General features: G+C 43.9%; 1 protein-coding gene across 5 annotated transcripts in view; it reads left to right on the forward strand.

Moving 5' to 3' along the window:
- EEF1A2 (eukaryotic translation elongation factor 1 alpha 2) overlaps positions 1-11,033 on the forward strand; it is a 54,417-nt gene extending 43,384 nt beyond the window's left edge. For all 5 annotated transcript variants that reach the window (XM_085619684.1, XM_085619686.1, XM_085619687.1 and 2 more), the window contains exons 5-8: positions 667-817; positions 5,430-5,686; positions 6,246-6,480; positions 10,058-11,033. In XM_085619684.1, the coding sequence (XP_085475810.1) occupies positions 667-817; positions 5,430-5,686; positions 6,246-6,480; positions 10,058-10,185 (771 nt within the window). In that variant the 3' untranslated portion in view covers positions 10,186-11,033. The remainder of the gene's footprint in view (positions 1-666; positions 818-5,429; positions 5,687-6,245; positions 6,481-10,057) is intronic.
- The last annotated feature ends 1,458 nt before the right edge of the window (positions 11,034-12,491 follow it).

Below are 12,491 nucleotides of genomic sequence, written 5' to 3' on the forward strand. Positions count from 1 at the left end.
GCAATCCTGATACTCATAACTACAGTTCAACATCTCCACCAATTACAGCAGCCCAATCTCTCTTCAGCTTCATTGATTATACATACAGATGGATCTCTTTCTACTTCTAATGATCCCAGCCTTTCCTCCAGCTAGCCATGATTCTCCCTAAAAGCCCTCTTTAAATTAGAAAGTGACTTTGAGTCCAGGGGCGTAGCTTCAGGGGGGTGCCTGGGGTGTTACACTGCCTAATAAATGCATTTTCTGATGAATAGCTGGGTACTGGTGCTTGGGTATGGGGAGGTGTCTGTCGGTTTTCACCTGGGACTTTTGCATGCACACACTGCCAAAACCCCACACACTCACTCATCTGTTTGGAAAGTACTAAAAATGTTGATTATTTAAAAAAATATTGTGTTTCTCTGACTTTGTACTCATAACAATCCGCATTCTTCTCCCTTTCCGCTGCCCATTACGACCCTCTCATGCACCCTGCTTGGCATATAATGTATTTAAACATTATATGTAAGCGTGGTTGTCAGGAAATCTGAAGCTCTCCCTTCCCCCCCAGTGGTACTGACCAAGCGGCACCCCTGATTGAGTCCCCACAAGAACCGCTCGTAGTTGTTCTGCATATGGGGGGTACCAATTATGCAAGTGAAGGCTCATGTGTCATTCTGTTTACAGATGCCATGGTTCAAAGGTTGGAAGGTAGAGCGCAAGGAGGGTAATGCCAGTGGTGTGTCCCTGCTGGAAGCTCTGGACACCATCCTGCCACCCTCTCGCCCAACAGACAAGCCTCTGCGCCTCCCACTGCAGGATGTCTACAAGATTGGAGGTAGAGTGCCACTTAACTCCCTACTATATATATATATATATATATACAAATATTTATATATACTTGGAGATCTTTTGTTGGAATCACTTTCATATTCAGTGAGGAAAATATAATATGTATGCAATGGATGTATATTTTAGTGCATTCATTCTGTTTAAAAGTAACACAAAATGCTCAACAAGTCAAGGCAGAACAACATTTACAGTGAAACTGAGGTAAATAGAATTCCTAACTAACAGCTACTGAAAATCAGGCACTATGATTGAACACTCACAACCGCAGCTCCGCTGTCTACCTAGTGGCGAGACAAATCCTTGAAAGTGATATTTGTGGGTGTCCTTCTAAAATGGTTCCTAATACCAACATTATATACATGTCCGTAGAACAAGCTTGTAACACCTTCTCCAACTATCACAGCCCTGTCCACCAGCAACTCGATTGTTGCATGTCTTAACAAGACTCACTTACGTGATCCTCAATATAACACATGGGATTCTGTAATCCCTGTATAAATGCCAGACTCTAAGGGGCATATTATCAACGGCCAGCGATAATAATATTATCGCAGGCTACCTCTGGAATTTATCGCCCTGGTAGCGCGTTATTAACAACGCGTTTCTCCAGGGCGATAAAAATTCCAGAGAAAGCGAGGTTATCGCCCTTTTTCAGGGAACATCGCTGGTTTTCCAGCGATCTTCCCTGCAAAACGGCGATAACCTTGCTGATACGACCCACAGGGTCGTATCAGCATAATCCACCCCCTATGTTAGGGATGGCTAAATCAGGATTTTAGCAGATGTTTGATTTTGGCGAAAACTGCTGTTTTCACCAAAATCTAACATCTGCTAAAATCATGTGGGCTGCCTTGTAAATATCGCCATGTGAACATCAGCGATATTTGCAAGGTAGTCCATCCGGGGTACGCCCTTTAACGCCCACTTTGCATCTCATTGGAGATGCAAAGGAAGGCGTTGGGAAAAAGGGTGCTAACACCTCTTAAATAGGGCGCTGGTTTTATCTCCGCTCCGAGATAAAGCCCTTGTAAATAATAAGTTATTGCAGCTGAGTTCTAACCTCATAATGCCTGCTGCCAGAGGCAGCAGCTGAAGGGAAAGGCAGGTCAGGTTACGGAGCAAAATCGAAGCAGCTGTTTAAAGCAACAAACAGAACATTGCTTTTGTTCTACTCTATTTTAATAGCTTACAATGACAAGCTGCAAGAACATGTTTATTTTTTGCACTCCTCAGATAGAGAAAAGCTTAAATCTTTCTGCATTTTTTTTACACAATCCGTTCTACTGCAGCTTTTATTTTTTTTTAAACTGACTTGGATTGAACTCTTTCTAACATATGTTTGCCACAAATGTCTAACAGGTGTTTGATATGTTTAATTTTGCCCTAAAAGTTTTATATTTCTTCTTCATGTTTGCAAACATGCTGTCTCTTTCAAATTAAAGAGCTATGCACCAAGGTTTTAAGTGGTTTGTAGGAAATGTGATGGTGTGACCATGTATTCTATGGGATAAAGTGCCCCCTAGTGTATATGAAAAGGATATTACAAGTCACCTTGGAGTTCCATAACCTTATAAATAAACTCAGCCTTTTGCCTCGTTCCTCTATATGGTTATAGGACTCCTCGGTGACTTGCAATATCTTTATAATTAGGGATCCCGGTTTTCTGGTATTAATTGTTTAATCCTTTCTGTCTGTATTTATCCATATTTATTTTTTGGGTAGTTTATTGGTATATATCCATATCTATTATGTGTTTTTTTAACAGATGAGGTGATAACTCGTATATGTCTGCATTTATTTAACAGATTAACGTACACTCATACTTTGATGAGTCAGGTTTTAGCACATACAGAGCCAAAAATAATAAAATAATAAACCCACATTAAAAAAAAGTATAATTGCACATATACATGTTGAGCTATGCTGTAATTTAAACACATCTCATTGAGCTTTGTACCTCTCCATGCTGCCATTTTTGTACCACTGTTGGCCTGAAAGTCATTAATCTCAGCATGGTGAGTCACTCAAAAGAAGCCAAATTATCTGTATTTTTCCGCCTTTAAAAATAAATACAGACAGTAAAACAGTGTTTTCTGTCAGTATATATCTTTAACAATCAGTAAAAACTGAAAACAGGGAGCCCTACTTATAATGTACAGCAAGCAGTACTTTATCCCATATATAAGCATCATCACATATCCCTGCAGCAGCCACCTCCACATATTAGCATCCATAGGATGTACCATCTGCAACAGCTCACCAGCCCCTTTCCACAGAGCCGAATAATGACTAGGCCTATGAGCACATATTTACACAAGTGTACTCACTTGTAGTTCTCAATTACTGGGCTACTTGTAGTGCTCATAATTTGAAGTTTTCAATGCACCTTTGCTGACTGTATAGCATTCCCTCACAGCAGAGTTATTTCAAGAAGAAATGTCTTGTGCAAAATGTGAACCAGTGAGTGTTGTGTGCATTACACTACCTATGCTCACTGTGCAATTTACAGGAACAGTACAGTGGACAGTTGTGAGGGAAGGGTTCACAGGGTCATTTTGTAATCGAAAAGTAATGGTGAGAATGGGGATCTGGTGATGAAAAGTTGCATGAGAGCCCCAATTTTTAGATAATGTCCTCCCAAGTCCAGCACGCCAAGAACCAATAGTTCTTGCGGGCACTATACGAGGTGGGCCGTGGCACATGAGGGGTAGAGCTTGTTTGCAATGAGTGATTAGCAATTACTGCTTTCTTACAAGGACGAGTCAGCCCTAGTCATGGAGGACTTTCCACCATGTATAAAGGCACCTATAAGATGGTTAAGACACAACAATCTCCAGTGTAATCCACACAAGACTGAAACCTTGCTGTTTGGCTCCAACCCACTAATAGAAGGGTCTGGCTGCTGGCCAAGTGAATGTCAGCCTCTTCCCCACCCCACAGAACTGGCAAGGAATCTGGGTGTTATTCGACAGGCATCTTTCTTTAAAAGCCAAAATTTCTTTTGTAGTGAAGTCCTGTTTCTGGATTCCAAAATGCTAACAAGAGTTTCTATACTTACACCTGTGGGCAGCTCAGAAAACAGTGGTCCAAGCATTGATTTCTTCAAAGTTGGACAGCTCCAATGCTCTTTACTTGGGGTTACCGGAGTATTTCATACACTGGCTCCAAGTGGAACAGAATACCGCAGTCTGCCTTCTGCGCAGACTCACAAGGCGAGCCTCCATTTTGTGCGACCGAAAACAGCTGCACTGGTTGCCGGTGAGCAAATGAATCACCTTCAAAGCTCTAACAATCACTTAGAGGTCTTCCCAGGATGTGGGACCTAAATATCCTAATATCCAAGAATATAGCCCCATAGAGCTTTGCGCTCGGGAGATGCTCGGCTGCTAGTGGTCCCACGCTTTGACAAAAAAGACAGGATGGCTCCTCCTTCTTGGTACAATTTGCCTGGACCTGGAATCAGCTCCCACCTCAACTATGCCAATTGAGACTTCCTTCTGGAAGTTGTTGAAAACCCATCTGTTCAGCCTATAAAAGGCTGCAGCTGACCTGTATTCTACCATAGCACTGGGACACTCTTGAGTAGCCGAGCTCGTCACAAATGTAGTCATTCATTCACTCATTCATTCATTCATTCATTCATTCATTCAATTATCCCACCTGATCGAAATACTCACACATTAAATGAGACGTTTGGGTCTGGTCATCAAGTGGAACACTGGGCCGCCATATTATGCTTCAGATAAATTAAAAGTCCCACTTCAGTCCAAAATTAATATACCAGAGAAGTTGGTGTGAATGAGAAGGGAACTGCAAACCTATACAAAAGACATGGCTAGAGTTTCAAAAATATCCAACAGGTCTTATCACCTTTTAAGTGGAAGAAAGGCGGAAGGGGTGGCATGACACACACACTTCTGGATAAAAAGAATAAATAAAGTCTCTAACCCACAGGCTTTCAGCAGTAGAGTACTGTTGTAGATAGATGTTGCAATCAGTGGTGGCTCCTCGTGGGAGTGCTGCAGGGCGGTGAGGCGGGGCAGGGAGGGGCAGGATGGGGGGTAGTAAACTCCGGCATTAGGCGGAACGGAGTTCAGATAGTAAATAAATAAATAAATAAAACAAATTTCATTGCGCTCGCTGCATTGCATCGATGCAATGCCGCGCACGAAATGAAATTCGTTTTATTTATTTATTTATTAACTGAACTCTGTCCGGCCTAATGTCGGAGTTTACTACCCCCCCACCCGGCCCATCCCCCGCCCCGCCTCACCGCCCCGCAGCACTCCCACGAGGAGCCGCCACTGGTTCCAATCTAAAACAGGGTCAAAGAGTGTGGAAATGTATGAGTGGCATTAGAAAATATAACTTTTCCAGACAGTGCATTAAAGCAATGGAACAGCTATCTAACATATAAGAGTACAGCTGCCCCCAAACCCCATTCCTTAAATATATCTGTTTAACATGGGAACATTTTAATGGCTGGATGGTTCTTTTGCCCTCTTGCCCAGGAATAAAGTAAAAGAAGCTTGTAAAAATATCAGTTTTGTGGTAAAATCATATTTCATTCATGTGTGTTTCTGTTACCCATCCAACAGGCATTGGTACGGTGCCCGTGGGCCGCGTGGAGACAGGCATTCTAAGGCCAGGTATGGTGGTGACCTTTGCCCCCGTGAACATCACCACAGAGGTGAAGTCGGTGGAGATGCACCACGAGGCTCTGAGCGAAGCGCTGCCTGGAGACAACGTGGGCTTCAACGTCAAAAATGTGTCTGTGAAGGATATTCGCAGAGGGAACGTCTGCGGTGATAGCAAGTCTGACCCCCCACAGGAAGCAGCCCAGTTCACTTCCCAGGTGAGGGACGGTGAGGCGGTCAGGAAGTATGGAGAGATGGAATGAGAGTAGAAGATAAACAGGAATTAGAGAGGGAGAGCAGGATATAAAGAGGAAAGTTGAGGGGGAAAACAATTCACATGGAGACACTAAGAATTTGAAATACAGAGGAAGAGTACAAGAGTGTTATAAAGAAGAATGGGAAGAGGAAGAGAGTGGTATGAGGAGAAGAAGGAACATTGAATAAAAAGGTAGAGCAAAAATAGGATTATAGGTGAGAAGGAGATAAGGATATAGAAGGCGAGGTAGAAAATAGGAAAAGAGGAAGGAGTAGATAAGAGATACGGTTTGCAGGAGGAAAAGTGGGAGCAAAGTAGGTCGCAGTAGTAGAAAAGCGTGAAATGAGGAGTAAAGAGGAGCTCAAGAATTCAAAAAGGTAGCAAAGATGAAAGTAGGTAGTAAGAAAAAATTAGTGAAGAGTGGGCTATAAAGAGGAAGGAGCTGAGGATGGAGGGAACTGAGGACAAAACGATGAAGCAGGTTGAGAGATGAAATAACCCTTTCTTCCCTCCTTATGCAGGTGATCATTCTCAACCATCCCGGACAGATCAGCGCTGGGTATTCCCCCGTCATTGACTGCCACACTGCCCACATCGCCTGCAAGTTTGCGGAGCTGAAGGAGAAGATTGACCGCCGATCTGGCAAGAAGCTGGAGGACAACCCCAAGTCTCTGAAGTCCGGTGACGCGGCCATCGTGGAAATGATCCCCGGGAAACCCATGTGTGTGGAGAGCTTCTCCCAGTACCCTCCCCTAGGTGAGGCAAAGCTTCTTCCAGTACCCTCCCCTTGGTGAGGCAACTTGAAGTGTTCAATCTACCCCCTCCTTCACCTCTGTGGTGTATAACACTATGGCAAGTCACTAATTGCTTAAGTGGGTCAACGTTGGTACAACCCGAAGCCTCGGTGCTGTGCCCACGGTGAATGAGGGTAGAACCAGCAACTTGTGACTTCCCCATGGTTGTATGTCACTATATCGAGGTTGCAAATACCAATCTACATTAATATTGCATTGACTACATCGACTTAACCACTACACCGCAGGGTAGGTTATGGTACATTGACTTACCTCCTAGGGTGGGTCTTTGCAGTTGTGGCAATATTTTTGTAATGCGGCCTTACGTAAGCAATGTAGTGAGGCTTATACCCTTTTCCACCATAGTGGCCTAAACATCCCATGTATTTTTATTACATTGATTTTCATGTAGAGCCATTACTAGCAAGTGGCGCCATCTTGCTGTACAGCATGAAATCTTACAAACACAACATAAACCAAACGTTATGGTGTTTATATCACCTGTAGATAGTGTGGCTCCTGTCCTGTGAAAGGTAACAGGTTAAGGATACCTGGTGCTTGCGCCCACCACTGCAGTGCACGCTCCTGCCCTTGCCTGTCCATGTGCACCGGTCTGGCCATGTCTGTTCATGTGCTTCGAGCTCCTCCACCGTTTATTCCTGAGACTGAGATTTTGTGTGTAAGAACTTCAAACTTCTAGAGCTGTCTGTCCATGAGCCATGGATCCTCTCAGTATTCATGGTCCTAAAGCTTCTCACATTGTCTGATGAAACCAGCTCCTTCGACTGTCTCACCTGTGCGTTCGTAGATCCTTACACAGTCTGTGTGCTCCAAGCTCCTTACACTGTTAGGCAATGTACACCAGTCTACTTACACTGTGAATATACCTCAGGCTACTCACACTATCTGCTCTTGTTGTCCAAACTCCTCACACAGTCAATGTGCTCCAAGCTCCTTACATTGGCTTCAGGCTCGGACTGGCCTGTAGGGCAACCAGGCACTACCCAATGGGCTGGTCTGTCTGGTCAGTGTGTGAGCGGCTTTTTCTTTGTAGTTGTGGGCTGGTTGTGTGGCCAGGTGGGCTGGTTTTTACAGTTGAAAGTTGATTTCCGTGATATTGCCACATTTTCAGCTATCTGCTTCGATAATGGGAATTTTATTTTTGTGCCCGGGCCTAGTCCAACCCTGACTGTGTTTCATGTGCTCCATGGTCCACACACTGTCCATGTACTCCAAGGTGTTTGCACATTCTGCTCATAATCTCCAAGCCCCTCACATTGTCCATGTGCTTCAGGTCCCTCACATTGGCCCCTCACCGTCTTCATGAAGGTTTTTTATCCCTACTTGAGTGGGTTAAACACATCTCTGGCTGGAAGAGAGTAAATGTCACAATCATGCTCATATCTGCCTTGGCCTCCCACGAATGCTCATGGTCTATAGGTGCATCATCTTGAAAAGAAAAAACTGACAGTAATTTAAGTGAGGGTGAGACTCAGTCTGCACATTCAAGTACGGTCTGGTGCTCCTGCCCACTTCTAAACCCTCATGGTGGCAATGGCTGCAGCATCAACCTGCATGCACCACATTGGCAGTGCGCTTCTCCTCCAGGAATTGTCTGCCAGCCGGCTCCATCAGCCCAGCCTTCCTATGTGAGTTGCACAGGCTCCATAACTTTCTGATTGTGACTATTGGAAGTAATATATTCAACGAGGTGGCAGAAAAAGGTGAGAACGCACTCATTCTCTTGATTATTTTAGCTTCTCCAAACTCCAGATAGAATGAATGAATGAATGAATATTGAACTTGTAGAGCGCGAACTTAGCCCAAGGGCATCAAGGCGCTTTTTGCGGACGTAAGGGTGCAAACAGAAAGACATGCTCATACTGAAGTCTGTGCGAATAGCTAAGTATTTAAGGCTATGCGGAAGAGAGTATGGGACATCTGACTAGAGAGCTCTTCCGGAAGGGAGTTCCACAGTTTGGCAGCCAGAGTGGAAAAAGCTCTGCCTCCCCATTTTAGCTTCTTAAACCTCTGTACAATTAACAGATTCTTTTCTGAGGACCGGAGCAGTCTGCTAGGAACATATCGAAGGACAATGGCCTTAATCCCCTCTTGGCCTGAGCCATAATAGGCATCATGAGTCAGGCACATTGTTTTGAAGAGGATCCTACGGTCCAAAGGTAGCCAGTGCAGCAGCTTAATGGAGGCTGTGACTGAATGAAATTTCGGTAAGTTCATCACCAGCCTGGCCGCAGCATTCTGCACCATCTGCAGACGTCGCCCTAGGCCTTAATTAATGCCCAAATAGAGGGCATTACAATAGTCCAATCTGGACGTTACCAAGGCAATAACAGCCTGCTTATGAGCATCAAAGGAGAGGAAATGGGAGATTTTTCTGGGGATCCTAATGATCCCGAAACATGTGGACACTGTCCTGCTGACCTGCAAGTTAAGGGAGAGTGAATTATCCACAATGACTCCAAGGTTTTTCCCATGGGATACTGGGCAGGGACAGACACCAAGCGTGTCCGGCCACCAGTCACTAGACCAGATCTCCTGTTTACTGCCAAAAATCAGGACCTCAGTCTTCTCACCATTCATTTTCAAAAAGTTTTCCACCATCCAAGAGGAGACTGCCTGCATACAGTTCCTGAAGTTGAGGGCGAAGTCCCTGATACAGTGAGAGATGAACACCATTATTTGGGTGTCGTTCGCATATGGCAACACCTCTAGTCCATAGGATCTCACAACTATAGCAAGCGGGGCAACATAGATATTAAAAAGTGTTGGGCTCAGGGAGGAGCCCTGAGGGACACCACACAACAGGGGTTTAGAGGGTGAGTAGAATTGGCCAAATTTCACCATCTGTGCTGAAAGATAGCCCTTTGCTTAATCTATATTCTGACTGTCCATTAAGAGATTCTTTGAAGCTCTGTTTTTCCAGTCCACCCTATCTAGGGACAGACGTCACACACTTCTAGCTGTCACTTCTTCCTCCTTGCAAATGCTTAGTGGGTGATCCCAGTGGTGTACTCACCCTCAGCATTCTGCCCTGTTAGCTGTCGGACAAACCCACTTCCCGCCATGTACTCCCTTATTTCCTCTCTTCGGCAACGCATCCACCAACTGTATTTTTCTGCTCGAAATAGTTTCTTGTATCTTCTCTGTCTTCTACTGTTTTCACTAACTATTTTTACTGTCCTTATCCATTGCTTTCTGCTGACCAATTCCCTGTATTCATTTTTGCCTATTTCCTGTTTTCTCCTGTCTCAATATTTTCTCTCTGGCTGTCCTATCTTCCTGTGTTTTTCTGTCCCCAGTTTCTATTTTGTCTTGTCATTGCATCACATCTTTAGTTGTCTCTGATACCCCAAAGCCCACCTTCTAATGTCCTCCATTCACATGATCTGATAAGTATAATTTCTATCTACTGCAGCCACCACTTCCTATCTTCTGATGCTCCCACTTGCTGTCCTTTGATCTCTAAACTTCCTGCCCACCTCTGACTTGTTTTCCTTCCTCTTATTCCCAACCTCCAGGACGCTTCGCTGTACGTGACATGAGGCAGACCGTCGCGGTTGGTGTCATCAAGAATGTTGAGAAGAAAGCTGGTGGTGCTGGAAAAGTCACCAAGTCAGCCCAGAAGGCTCAGAAGGCTTCCAAATGAATCGCGGGGCACATGTGCGCAGTGCACCAAGCGTGCCCGCCCCCGGGACTCCACCCCCTTCCACCCGAGGCGCATGTGTGCCTGTCTGCTTGCAAGAGCTCACATGTCAACGATTGGTTGCTCACCATTAAAGTCCAGTGGAAGTTCTTCAAAAGGAAAAGCATGTGCCAGCGTCCACGAGACCTCACAACCCCTACAAATAAATCTAGTGCAGTGTCAGCAGTGTGACACCAAAGTGTGCCTGTCTGTCTTTGTTTTGTCCAAAGTGTGAATGAATGGAAAGATGCTGTTATGATGTAATGATGTTTAACCTCTAACTGTTTCACAGCAGCAACTAAACCTGCACATAACATCATATTTTATTCCACTTTTTCTATGTGTGTAGTTGAAAGTTTACATTCATATGACTTCTTTTGGATGTACAGTAAACAGCAGATTACATACATAATACCAAGGTAACCACACAGCAACCATGTTTAAAATACAATTAATTGATTTTGCTATTTTCACATTTTTACCTATCATAATAAACATGATTATAGGTAGTAAAGTATTTTTAAAATGTTTTATATTTGAACCCTTTTCACAAACCTACTGCAGATTCAGCACATGAATGTCTGTAAGCTGTATGTTCCACTTAAAAGAGATGGCTTAATGATTTCAAAAGTAGTAGGGGAATAAAATGTGTACTTAATTAGAAGTAGGCATTTGGCATTATCCAAGTTTCTGTACATGGCTGCAATACATATTTTTTCACTATTGCCATACAGAACAGATTATGATTGATTTTGAATATGCAGCAATTCTGTGTGACAAATTGTCCCAGATTAAATCATTTTATGATTGTGTTTGATTTATATTTTTATTTAGGACTGTTTGCCATATTGTGTAGTGTTTTTTGGCAATTTGCTGTAAACATTCAACTTATTTTAAGTCCCTTACTCTTATATTTGTCATTGCATTTACATTGCACGTGGTAACCCTGACAGGGCCCTGCGGCACTTCACTGCTGTTAGCTCACTACTCTGAAACCCAAGGTTAGTGAATAGTTCAGTAGAAATTGGTTATAGGGATTTGTCTCTTGCTTCAAGTACGTTTGTACTGGACCAGAGTCTGTGGCAAGGTTGAGTTGGCAGGCACATGTAGTGGCTGGGAAAGTGGCTGCGCTCGGAGAAGGACACCACTTATGGATAATAGAGGACCAATACAGTGCTTAGTTTGAGCCGGTGGTTACGGGAGCTCGGCTCCGGCACTCAATTGTCAACACTAGCACTTGTGACAGTCTTCCAGAAGGCAGCGCTGTCTGTCTAATTTAGAGATGACCACAACAACAGGTAATTATTAATTCAATATACATTAAAAATTACCATTGCATGCCGTCCAAGCCATTCTTTTGGCTTTGGAGGCCTAAAATAGTCCGAATTGTCACACTTGAAGGAGTGTGATGGTTGGTAGTTGTGTTGTTACTATCATTGGCAGCATAATGGGCAATGTGTGGTGCAAGCTGCTGTGGTCTCCTGACCAGAGCCCTTACACTTATTTTTTTACAAAGTAAGCACTGGCACCAAACCTTTTCTCCTAATGCACCCAGCCTGGGCATCCACCCAAGGGGTCGAGAGGTTAAAGTCGTCTTCCAACGGTGTCTTCCCTGTTTGGGACTGTTAGTTCCTGGAAAGGTCCTAGGACCAAAACTCTGCCTCTTCTCCTCGTCCCACTGCTCCAGGTTGCTTTCTATGTGTTTTCCTCCTGTGTGGATTTCACATTCCACTCCCTTGGTGGTTTTACAGTCCCTCCAATACAGCCGGCTCTCTATTGTCCCTTGTTGGGTTTCACATGGGCCCTCAGTCACTTTTGGGTAGTTTCTGTATAACCAGGGCCATGAAATTAGGAGAATGTATGGCCATTGTGATTTTCACATAATAATACATGTGCCACATAATCCATCATCTGCTGCATAATCTGTAGATTTTAACAAGAAGAAAAATAGTTTCTCGCTCCAATGGTTCAAAAGTTACTAACAATGCGGCAACACATATTTCTGCGCAGTGGAAGGCCCTTTGCAAAGCTGGACTGGTCACTTTCCTGTTGCTTATTGCTATCTTGGGGCGTTAAAGTAGTACTAATGAGGTGCAGCCAAAGCCCATACTGTGTTACAAAGTTTAAAAATTATGAAATAATGGAGTAATACTATTATAAAATGTGGCACACTATGCTGCATAGTCCCTTGTCACGTATTGATGAATTCCTTATAGAACTCCCTTTGTGGTTTAACAGGGCCTCCAGTGGGTTGGTTACCAGTTGTTCCT

The sequence above is a fragment of the Triturus cristatus genome, chromosome 7, assembly GCF_964204655.1.
Source record: "Triturus cristatus chromosome 7, aTriCri1.1, whole genome shotgun sequence".
Classification (NCBI taxonomy): domain Eukaryota; kingdom Metazoa; phylum Chordata; class Amphibia; order Caudata; family Salamandridae; genus Triturus; species Triturus cristatus.